Source organism: Carassius auratus, linkage group LG44F, assembly GCF_003368295.1.
Source record: "Carassius auratus strain Wakin linkage group LG44F, ASM336829v1, whole genome shotgun sequence".
NCBI lineage: Eukaryota > Metazoa > Chordata > Actinopteri > Cypriniformes > Cyprinidae > Carassius > Carassius auratus.
The window spans coordinates 3,562,042-3,574,431 of NC_039298.1; the positions used below are offsets into that span (position 1 = coordinate 3,562,042).

Consider the following 12,390-nt stretch of genomic DNA (forward strand, 5'->3'; position numbering starts at 1 on the left):
TCTGTCTGTAGTTTTGTCTCTGTGGCTCTCAGGTTCTTCTGCAGCACAAACAGCACACACTCACACTCAGACACATCTCATTCCATCCGCTCTCTCTCTCTCTCTCTCTCTCTCTCTCTTTCTCACTCATGTTGGTCGTCACCACACCAGGGCCACTGATCAACACTGACTCCTTCCAAACACAAACACACTCATTCACTGCTGTGCTCTGTTTGAGCAGGTGTACACACACTCGTGGGTGGGCTTTGCTGGGCTTGGAGGTTTAAACTGGCTTTAGGTCCTGAGATCTATGTCCTGTGAAGGCCATCTGTATGTTCACATTGTGACAGCGCCACATACAGATGTGTTCCTGACTCAGTGGGCTTTAATACAAATCTACCCCATCAGCCCCGCATCTGCAGCTCATAAGCACTCAAACCCACATGATGACAACTAGATTATTGTAAAATGGCATGGCCCATGAAAAACTCAGAACACTACAGTGACAGTGTGCTTCGGGTGTTGTTTTTCATTTTGTTTGCTTGTTCTCCATGTTTTTTTGGTCTGATGCTAACCCTTATGAATATTAGCCTTCTTCCCGTTGTCAACTATTTTCCCCAATAATTTGACGTTATTTTGCCCCATCCGTGTTTCCTTCTATCCTGACAAGAGCTCCATTCCCTGCTGCAGAGAAACACCCCATAACAGGATATTATTTGGATGCTGAGCTGGATTGGATTTCTATCAGACATATAGATTGGTGTTTAGGCCAAATAATTCAATTTTAGTCTCATCCGCCTCAGATTCTTCAAGGTGTGTATAAATTATAAATTCCTGCAGCTATTTCAGAGTTGCTGTAGCCCTTGGTCAGTTTTGATGCTGTCAACGTGGAAACGCAGTTTCAATATTTCTCCCCACTTTCTATTTAAACCTCGAAAACATTCCTGTTTTAACATTACTTTTTACATTTCTTTTATCATGAATAACCTCGGCTTCATCCCGGCTGTAAAGCAGAGCATTGAGATGTGATTTCTCGCGGTTATAGCTGCAGGCGATAGCGGCAGAGCTGCTCAGGAACGCAGGAAGCGCAGCACCTGTTGTTGGCTGTAATTGTTTTAACAGGTAGAGAAGAAAACAGACTCGTCGCCTGAGGGTAGAGTGTTCACAGCACTGCGCTTACAAACCCTCAGTGGCTTTCCTTTAGTGTTTCTAATATTTCCGTGTGTATCCGTTTCCGTTTCGTGCTATGCATGTGTGATGTGTGTGCAGAAAAATACATGAAGAAGAAAAGAAGAGAGTGAGAATGAAAGAGTTCAGCTCATGTCATTAAGAGTAAATGCTTTAGTAGAGGTGTTTCCTGAGGCAGGTCTCACTATCACTGACGCTCAGGCATTAGTGATTTAAACAAATCTCTCACCCACTACAATAAACTACAATGTCTAAACCGTCCAACCATTTTTATTTTTATTTTTTTTACATTAAAAGCAGATTTTTTGCTGAAACTCACCGATAACCATTTGCCTGAGGCTGTAGATTAAAGGTAATCATGTTGAAAATAATGTTTCATTTCTTGCACAGATGGATTGTTTCACTTATAAATCATCAGGAACCACGGGGATTGATTTGGTCTTTTCTGTAGATGTTTTTTTTTTTTTTAAACAGCAACCAGAGACATTTATTGTACGTGGGAAAAAAGTCACCTTCATCTTGGATGGCCTGGGGGTTATTACATTAACAGCAAATTTTCATTTTTGGGTGTACTGTCCCTTTAAGAGCTAAGAGCAGAAAAATAGTCATCCGTCTTATTTTCCAAATTCAGCATAGACCATTTTACCTTTTAGTAACTGATTTTAAAAAGCTATGATCAGTCTTAAAGCAAAAAAAAAAAAAAAAATAGCGAACCTTTTAAGACTAGACTGAGCAGTTTATGGATCCGGGCCGGTCCACTGTTTAAGCATTCTTGTGTTATTCGAAGACTTGCACAATAACAATAAGAGTTTGCGCTACAAAACAGTGTGTTTATGATACACTCATAACATCTTAGCGACCACATAGCAGCGCACTGAGAACATGGGCCTTAGTAACTGCCCAGCATCCTGCAACCACTCACATTTCTTCAGAAAACAGTTCAAACTCTAGTTTCTCGCTGCTATCACTCACTGGATTGTCCCTGCCAGCAGCTTCTCCATTCGTTGTCTTCTATATGAGCCGATATAGCTCTCCTGTCCCAGCAGCTCGCTGTCTCTGTTTTCTCCTTTCTTATATAATCCTCGTCGATGTCGCGACCTGCTATTTTACAAAACCACCTCTGTTCTCTCTTCATCTTGCGTTCAAATGATTCACCTCCCACAGTTCTCCGTGAAAGCCCATCTCTCTCTCTCTCTCTCTCTCTCTCTCTCCGCAGGGCCCAAGCAGGACATGATCTATGACTTCTGGCGCATGGTTTGGCAGGAGAACTGCTACAGCATCGTGATGATCACCAAACTGGTGGAGGTGGGGAGAGTGAGTAGAATAAGTCTACCTCTGCCTCGGGCTGCCCACCCACTGACGGACACCATCCATTACTGAACACTGACCCACTGCTGACCATTACTGAAGATAAACTTTACCAAGGAACCCCATTAGTCCGAGAACATTCCATAATCGGCCAGCCATCTGTTAATAGCATACCTCCGAAATACCATGGTCACTACAGTTACTGTGACATCTTTGGGTTTTCAGATTCTTTCTTCCTTTTGGTCTATTTATTAATTGGCTTGTTTGTACCAAATTACAATAGTTTAAATGTAGTATAACAGTTGTATGTGGTAAATGTATCAACTATGTTATAGTTACATGATAGTTATATGATAGTTACATGATACTATAGTTACATGATATATATATATATATATATATATATATATATATATATATATATATATATATATATATATATATATATATATAATTGCAGCTGATGTTAACATTATTTAAGCATTTATTTGAATTTATCTTGAAATTATAGTATAGTATATGTTTGAGTATATACTACGCAATAGTATAGGGACCAGTTCTCACTATTAACCGGTTGCTTATTAGCTTGCCTGTTATTAACAAATTTGCTGTTTATTAGTGCTTATAAAGTGCATATTCTACATGACTATATTCTACATCCATAATCCTACCCAAGACCTAAACTTAACAACTACTTTACTAACTATTAATAAGCAGCAAATTTATTAAATTACCCTACATTTAGTAACATTTTGTCTTGAGTCTAAAAAAAAATAGTTACTAAGTATGGTGAATTTTTTTATAATAAATAATCTTTGTACTTCAAAACCATTTTTACTTTGTATGAATCTTTTTGACTTTGGGAAAAATACAGATTTAAAAAAAATATTCAATTACAATTTAAGGTTAAATCAAACCATATATATATATAACTCCTGATAATATAACTCCTGAAGTGGTTGATTGCAGTTGTAGCTGCTGTGTGTTAATTGTATCTCTCTCTCTCTGTGTGTGTGTGTGTGTGTTTCAGATGAAGTGCTGTAAATACTGGCCTGATGACAGTGAGCTCTATGGAGACATTAAAATCACTCTGCTGAAAACAGAAACGCTGGCAGAATACACCGTACGCACTTTTGCCATGGAGCGGGTAAGACTGTAGAGGTGTTTATTAATGTTGCGCTATGATTTTATGTTATTGAATGTAAATTAGTTAATGGAGCCGTTGTCCATGTGTTTATTTTGATCAAATTAAGAAATCATTGAAAAAATGTATAAATAATAAGTAAGAACGTCTTTTGGAAGGACGTTCTAATGAATGCATGCTGTTTATTTGTCCTCTCTCAGCGTGGTTACCCAGCTAAACATGAAGTCTGCCAGTTCCACTTTACGAACTGGCCAGAACATGGCGTCCCATATCATGCCACAGGACTGCTGGCCTTCCTCCGGCGGGTCAAAGCCTCCACGCCGCCCGACGCTGGCCCAGTGGTGGTCCACTGCAGGTAATCAAGCACTACTTCTTGTTTTAGCACCATTTTTATGTTATATATGCTAAGTGAAAATATCCAACTAGTGTTAACCCTTGGAGAACAATAGATTATATAAAGATTTCAGTCAATATTTCACATTAGCATATTCATGAAATAAAACTGTGGATTTCAGTTTCAGAGTTTAAATTAAAACAGAGCTGAACAATACCAACCACTCCAGTCGTTAGTTAAGGAGATGTGAATGTCTTGAGCTATTTGTGTGCCTCCACTTCACCTTCGAAAAGAAGGCAGTATCAATGTGTTTGGATCTCAAGTATGAAAGCTCACTTTTGCTCTTGATGAACTGCAGATATGTAATATTTTCCAAGTATCTGCTGCCCATTATAAAGAGAAAAAATGCTCACATCTGCAGTTCAGCAATCCAAGGACGTGTTTCTGCCCCACGATCTCACTTATTCACATGAAATACATTTATGTATCAGATAAAACTGCATTAGACAGAAAACCAATTCAGTGAATCATCCCTGAACACTGATGAAACGTTCACATGAGCATCTCATCCACATTTATCTCGAAGATGTACCCTGTTTTCAACAAGTCAACGTGTTAAAGTGATGTAATGTGTTCCTCAATGTATCTCTCCATTGTATCTCTCCACTTTATTGTTTAATTAAACTGCAGCAGTGTTTCATTCAAGATTGTCAGGGATATTTCTCTCATTTTTGTTTTTTACTTTATTACTTTTGTTTATTACCAACTGTATCGAGGTACTGCATGTAGAGTCTGTACTCAGGCTCATCTAGTCCAGTTCTAGCTTCAAGATGTCTCCGGTTGGGAGCTGGTTAATTGACTGTGGAAGTAGCAGGACATCGTAGATGCTCTTTTAATGCTCTTCTTGAAAGAGTGTGGTAGTTTCATCCGACCCTGTTATTGGTCTGCCTGCAGTATGGGTGCTGGCCGTACCGGCTGTTACATCGTATTGGACGTGATGCTGGATATGGCGGAGTGTGAGGGTGTGGTGGACATTTATAACTGTGTGAAGACGCTCTGCTCGCGACGTATCAACATGATCCAGACTGAGGTGAGAAAACGTCATTATCAGAAACAGGACTGAATGACGTTGTTAAATAAGTGACATCATGATCTAGCATTACTACTTGTTTGCAAAAAAATAAAAATAGAAGTTAAAAATTCAACCTGAAATAAGATCCCACAGACCAGTGAATTTGAGTTTATGTGGATGTTTTCTTATATTTTTATTAATGTGATTCAGCGAAGAAGGCCATAATACTAATTGTGGGGGAGCCACAGGGTATAAAATTATTTAAGATCTCAGTTTAGAGACTGTGAAAATTGTTAAATAAATTAACTTTTAATATGAAATTGTATATAAAGTTGTTTTAAAGTTTAATAAAAGCCCAATGTAATAAGTATGCAAAAAAAAAAAAAAAATCCTAAATTCCTATAAAATAATTAATTCCTAAACACTAATAGACCATTATTTTCCATCTTAATTTAAATGGTATTGACAACATATTTGTCAAGTTGTCAGACATAACTGAATGCATATCCAATTTATCTGTTATAATATTGTGCATATAATAAAACGTCCATAAAGACTCATATTTTACTTGAAAAGAGACATATCCATTGGATAACTATTCCATCTACGCAAGCCATTGTGCTTGGACGGCGACGATCGCCTCAAGTTAAACTGCATTCTTTCAGTTTCCTTCTGTGTCGCTGTAACATGACTACCAGTCAAATAGTATGACCAAATAATGAAATTTCTTGGTTATTTTGCAATATTAAACCTGTAACATTGTTATATTAAAATGTGTTTTGTATAAAAATGTGTTACTTTTGAATAAATTTTATATCTAATATTTTTCCACTTAAAATCGCTATGTAACTCAAACACAGTCAGTCTGCAGAGAAGTTGGTGCTTGCTAATAAACTGATAGCTGTGATTATTTTTCTATTCTAATCAACCCTCAAAGGGCTGGACAACAAAGAAGAAACCATCATTCAGTGTATAATCACTGTTCACTTAATATCACTAGAACACTTTCAAGACAAAAACAAGGCCATGAAACATGTCTTGCCTTGCTGTCTTGACTGCTTTTTAATGCATATGAAATTACACACGGTTACACACTGATGCCTGTGATATATGAATTGAGGAATGCAAGCTAAAGGCTGATCTAGTGTACTTCCTTAACATAAATAAAACAGACGGCTAATGCTTGACCTTTAACCCTCTGATATACTAATAGAGTTAAAGAGTAGACCACAATCAAATGTCTACAATCCTTTTTTCACAGGGCAGTTGTCACTTTTTCTATGGCTTATATTTACGGTTGTAGAATTATTGAAATATCTAACTTAATTATGAAGTTGGAGAGAGAGGAGAAGTTGGATTAATTATTCTCAAGATATAAAAATGATATCTGTACATTGGAACAACAATTAAAAATTTAATTAAATTAAATGTATGCATTTAGCAGACACTTTTATCCAAAGTGACTTACAGTGCATTCAGGCTATCAATTTCTACCTAGCAGTTAAACTTGTTAAAATACTTTTGCTATGGTGCATTATTTGCAGACTAATACATTTTGATATTTGCATCATGTAGTCATGCCCATATTACTTCATCTTTTCAGATTAAGCAGACTTGCTCAGTAGCTTGCACGGCATTGAGCTTTTTGTAGGAGACTTGTAGAAAGCTAAAATGTCATAGCTGCTTCAAGCAAAGCTTTTTATATCATGTTTGTTTTTGTTAACAGATTTTATTAACAGATTTGGGTTTGGTATATGTTGTACATCATTTACACACATGATCATTAACCCTTAGCACCCCTCGCCAAACATTTAATCGCTGAACTTCTGCAATATATAGAACAATCAACATAGTGAAGTATTGCCAGATATCACTTTGAAAGGAGATTTCAGTTTGAAAGTGTCAAAAACTATGCTAGAAGCGACGTTATAGCGACATTTTGACACTGGCATGTTTTTCCAATAAGCCTTCATAACTTAAGTCAGTAAGTAACCACCCAAACACCCTTAAAAGCCACATACACTAAACACTTTAACTTCCCCATTGCTACACACTGGCAACCATTCAGAGAACCACAGCACCATGGAAACTTGTTTGCACGGCCAAGCATCTCTCACATTTTTTAAAATTTTTTTACTAGTGATAACTTTTGTCAAATACCACCAATTTCTTAAGTCTAAAGTCATTCTGCTGATGGCCATTTGTAGATGAGTGCAAAAGTGTATTTCATCTTTACGTGAAAATATAGATTTGATTTACTTTGACATTTCCCTCCTACACTGCTAAATTAAAATAATATTTGCCCCCTCAATTAATCTCTCTGACATTTTGTCACATCGTTTTTAATAAAAGCAAATAATTGGACACTGCATCGTGCATGTTTTGACATGGCCTCATTTCTTTGAAGCAGTTTTCTGTCCTGAGGTGACTCTTTCTGTGTCAATCTCTCTTTCAGGAGCAGTACATATTCATCCATGATGCCATACTAGAGGCCTGTCTGTGCGGAGAGACCGCCATCCCCATCGGCGAGTTTGCGCTTACCTTTAAGGACATGTTGAGTGTGGATTCTCAGACCAACACCTCTCAACTGCGTGAAGAGTTTCAGGTGAGCCAGAGTTAGGAATGAATGTGCTGAGGACAAAAGACTCAGAAAAGACTAACCTTACTTTCTTTGCTGGCCACAGACTTGTTGAGTCTGAAGAGGTTAGAGGTTGTGATTTTTAGGATGTCACTCACCAGTTTAGATTGCAACAGCATAACTCTACATAGACTGTATTTAATGGGCAGTTGGTTGCAATTCAATTCAACTCAAGTTTATTTGTATAGCGCTTTTTACAATACAAATCGTTACAAAGCAACTTTACAGAAAATTATGTTTCTACAATATTTAGTAGTAGCTTATAACTGTTGACTGTCAGTTTGTGCACGTATGACAGGATTTGTAGAAAAATTAATACAAGACGTAGTCAGCCAGACGATTAACATTATTAATATTATTAATAATTAATAATTATTATATGATGCAGTCACACTTGTAGCAATATTTGTTAGTTCTGTTTGTTAATTCAGGGTTAGCATCATCTGGGGTCCTCTGAGGGTCAGCATCATCTCTTCTCAGGTGTTCTGGATCCAGACTGGAGCTTGTGTAAATCCTAGTTACAAAACATAGAAACAAATAGAGACATTATTAGCATAGCTGCTGATCCAACAAAGTAAAATTAGTTAGTTTTTAACCCAAGCTAAAGAATAAGAATGCGTGTTTTATCAGATGCAACTACACTCACAATTTAAGAGATACATAATTTGAAAGAGATGTGTTTTTAATCTAGATTTAAACAGAGAGAGTGTGTCTGAACCCCGAACATTATCAGGAAGGCTATTCCAGAGTTTGGGAGCCAAATGTGAAAAAGCTCACCTCCTTTAGTGGACTTTGCTATCCTAGGAACGACCAAAAGTCCAGCGTTTTGTGACCTTAGGGAGCGTGATGGTTTGTAGCGTGGTAGAAGGCTAGTTAGGTATGCAGGAGCTAAACCATTTAGGGACTTATAGGTAAGTAATGATAATTTGTAACTGATACGGAACTTAATAGGTAGCCAGTGCAGAAACTGTAAAATTGGGGTAATATGATCGTATTTTCTTGACCTCGTAAGGACTCTAGCCACTGCATTTTGGACTACCTGTAGCTTGTTTATTGAAGATGCAGGACAACCACCTAGAAGTGCATTACAATAGTCCAGTCTAGAGGTCATGAATGCATGAACTAGCTTTTCTGCATCAGAAACAGATAACATGTTTCGTAGCTTGGCAATGTTTCTAAGATGGAAGAATGCAGTTTTTGTAACATTGGAAATATGATTTTCAAAAGACAAGTTGTTGTCTAATATAACACCCAGATTTCTGACTGTAGAGGAAGTAACAGTACATCTGTCTAGTTGCAGATTGTAATCTACAAGATTCTGTGTCGTCTTTTTTGGTCCAATAATTAATATCTCTGTCTTATCCGAATTTAATTGGAGAAAATTATTGGTCATCCAATCTTTTAAATTTTTAACACACTCTGTTAGATAACTTAGAAGTTCAATCTGGTCTCGTTGAGATATATAGCTGAGTATCATCAGCATAACAGTGGAAGCTAATAATATTACCAAGGGGCAACATGTATATTGAAAATAGAAGGGAACCTAGGACGGATCCTTGTGGCACTCCATATTTCACTGATGATAAATGAGATGACTCCCCATTTAAGTAATGTTTGCAGTTGTCTTGGACCTTGACATGTTTTTAATCATTCAGCGTTAGTTAATATACTCTACCGGTCAAAAGTTTGGAATATAATAATAATAATAATAATAATAATAATAATAATAATAATAAGCTTTTGAAATGAGTGTTTGTCTCATCAGGGCTGCATTTTTTGTCATATTCATGTATTATAATGTGATTTATTCCTGTGATCAAAGCTAATTATCAGCATCATTACTCCAGTTTTCATTATCATGTGATTCTTCATAAATCATTCTAATATGCTGCTTTATTACCAATGCTGGAAACAGTTGTGCTCCTTCATATTTTTGTGGAAACTGTGATACACAACTATTCAAACGTTGGGGGTGAGAAATTAATACTTTCATTCAGCAATCATGCATTTAATTACAAAAGTGTTTTTATTTTGAATAAATATGAATAAAATATTAGAATTTTCTGTTCATCAAAGAATCATGAAAAAATATATATAATGGTTTCCACAAACTATTAAGCAGCAAAAACCGATATAAAACTAATATTTGAGCAGCAAATAGGTATATAGATTTCTGAAGGATCATGTGTCACTGATACTGAAAATCCAGCTTCTGATCACAGGAATAAAATGCGTTTTGAAATATATTCAAATATAAACCAGTTATTTTATGTATGTATAAATATTTCACATTATTGCTATTTTTACTGTATGTGGTCAACCATAGAAGTCAACTATGTGTAAATATATGGCAAGTAGCTGCATGAATGAAATTCACTCTTATTCTCTTTTCCAGTAAATATAAGAATGGATCCTTTGTGTGACCCATGAGCTGAGACAACCATTAACATGCCTATTGCATATTACTGCTTGAGCAAGTTAATATCCAGCAATATTACTGCTGATTACAGTCTAATTACAGCCCAATTTAATGTTGTGGACACTGCTAATGCACTGCGGATGTGATATGTTTGAGTACATTGACTGCATCCCATTGCTTAGATGCAGGAAGACACTGTGTGCTGAGATTGGTCCAAGTGGGAGGTACTGCTGAAACACACTGACAAATTAAACCAGTTACATAAGTGATCTCAGCAAGCAAAACACCCAAGACATAGTATATGAAAACTTTTGGCCATATAAGGAGACCAAACATAATATATGCATTAATTTAAGAGAAAAATTAGCTGGAACTGTGAGACGTATGGTGTGTAATTAGAGTTGTCTTAAGGAAAATTAGGAGCACTGATTAAAGCCAGATATTAAAACCTCATGCATTTTTATTTATTATTATTTTTATTTATTTTTTACTATGAGCTGAAAGAGAAGACTGTAAAAAGTGTTCTACAGTTGTTACTCTGAAGAGATCTGAACCTGATTTTAATTATTTTTATTAGTATTAATTTATTTAGGTTTATTCACTGATGTTAAATACTATTTTGTAATAAAGCAATAAAGATAACAAATATACAAAATAAAATAAATATAATGTAAGAAGGATAAAATAAAATTAGGGCTGCTCCAATCACGATCGGCCAATCGTTAATGCGCATCTCGTCAGTAAATCCGGTTTTCTAATCAGCGGTAAATTCCATCAGGTGCGTGATTTCACATCGAGCAGCGGTTACTACACAGAGCCGTTGTTAACTGAGAAGATGCGCAAATAAACGCTGAAAATGAACGTGGATTTGCGCATCTTCTCAGTTAACAATGGTTCTGTGTAGTAACAGCTATAATGAACAAATTCATGCATATCGGCATGGCTGTGATTCGGTATTTCACAGCTTGCAGCCATACATAAGGCACATGTGTGTGAATACAAAAGAAACAACAATGGGTTTCTTTAAAAAATTCTCCACTTCCGCCAAAAATTCGAATCTCAGTTGGACAGTTTAACAGTTTGAGCTCAAGTCTTGATTACTAATTCAAAAACATCACTTTAGAACTTTAGTAATGAAGGAACATTGAGTTGATTCATTGAAAGCTTGCTGTGTCCATGTATTAAAAGCTCACTGTATTATATGTAGAGTATTATGAGAGAGATGGACTGATCAAGTGTGATTACCTGCATCTGATTCAGCATTCATTCTTCAGCTCAGTCTCATATTCACAATAAAACATTTGTTTGAATGTCCGCTGAGGAAGGCCATATCTTTTCTGTACTGTCCTTTCATCTGTTAGAGTGCCCCTATTATGGGTTTTTTTAAATGACCTTTCATGCAGTGTGTAACACAGCTCTAAGTGAATGAAAACATCCTTCAAAGTTTTAAATCTGAAAGTGCAGTGTTTATAAAGTTATTGTCTCTCAAAAGGAAGAGTCGACTGAATCATTGAAACAAGTAGTTTTTAAAGCGAATCCCAAACAATTTCTGTTGATGTCAACATGAAACATTAGCATATTGCCTCCCCACTTTTTGGTCTTTTGGCGTTGGTCTGAATGAAAATGCTAATTCATTATTTTAAACTAGGTGCCACTTTAAGTACGGTGAAACAAATCGACCAATCACTGCAGATTAGCATCTTACCCAGGTCAAAATAAATGCCTATTAATAAGACAATGACAAAACCAGAATATGAACCTTTCATTACCAATAATAGCGGCACTTAAAGCGTGATTTCCGATGACAGTGCAACACTGCTTTTGTTGTCAGCGTTACAAGGTGTTGTTAAAAAAAAAAGCTTCCTTGTTTACAACCCTGTTTCAGTTTCTCTCAATATAAAAGTCTTTACTGCTGAATGTTGCCATCTAAGGGCATAACAATGCAACTGAAATCACCATCACGAACACACACTCACTGTTTCTCAATACTAAATACTATAATTAAATAGTACTATTATTATTATTATGTTTTTATTAGTATTATTGAATAATATGTAATCAACAACAACAATAATCATCCTAAAAGTTGCTAGGAAATTCTGTCACAAGTACAAAGGCAGCACTCTGATAAACAGCATTAAAGTCATATTACGTAATTAGAGTATAAAAATAACACTTAATTTTAAATATGAAGAAATACTATAATAATAAAATAAATAGTACTAAAATAACACTAATGTAGAGACCAGAGTATCATAGAGGCTTGGGTTTGTGTGAGCTGTATTCATTTTATGATATTTCCATTGGG

At 36.0% G+C, this 12,390-nt stretch overlaps 1 protein-coding gene across 5 annotated transcripts in view; it reads left to right on the forward strand.

The window, feature by feature from the left end:
- ptprua (protein tyrosine phosphatase receptor type Ua) overlaps nt 1-12,390 on the forward strand; it is a 235,975-nt gene that overhangs the window by 211,731 nt on the left and 11,854 nt on the right. For 3 of the 5 annotated variants that reach the window (XM_026241053.1, XM_026241056.1, XM_026241055.1), the window contains 5 exons: nt 2,384-2,481; nt 3,506-3,622; nt 3,820-3,974; nt 4,908-5,043; nt 7,481-7,630. In XM_026241053.1, coding sequence (XP_026096838.1) covers nt 2,384-2,481; nt 3,506-3,622; nt 3,820-3,974; nt 4,908-5,043; nt 7,481-7,630 — 656 coding nt within the window. The remainder of the gene's footprint in view (nt 1-2,383; nt 2,482-3,505; nt 3,623-3,819; nt 3,975-4,907; nt 5,044-7,480; nt 7,631-12,390) is intronic. The other 2 variants (XM_026241054.1, XM_026241057.1) reach the window with 1 other exon arrangement.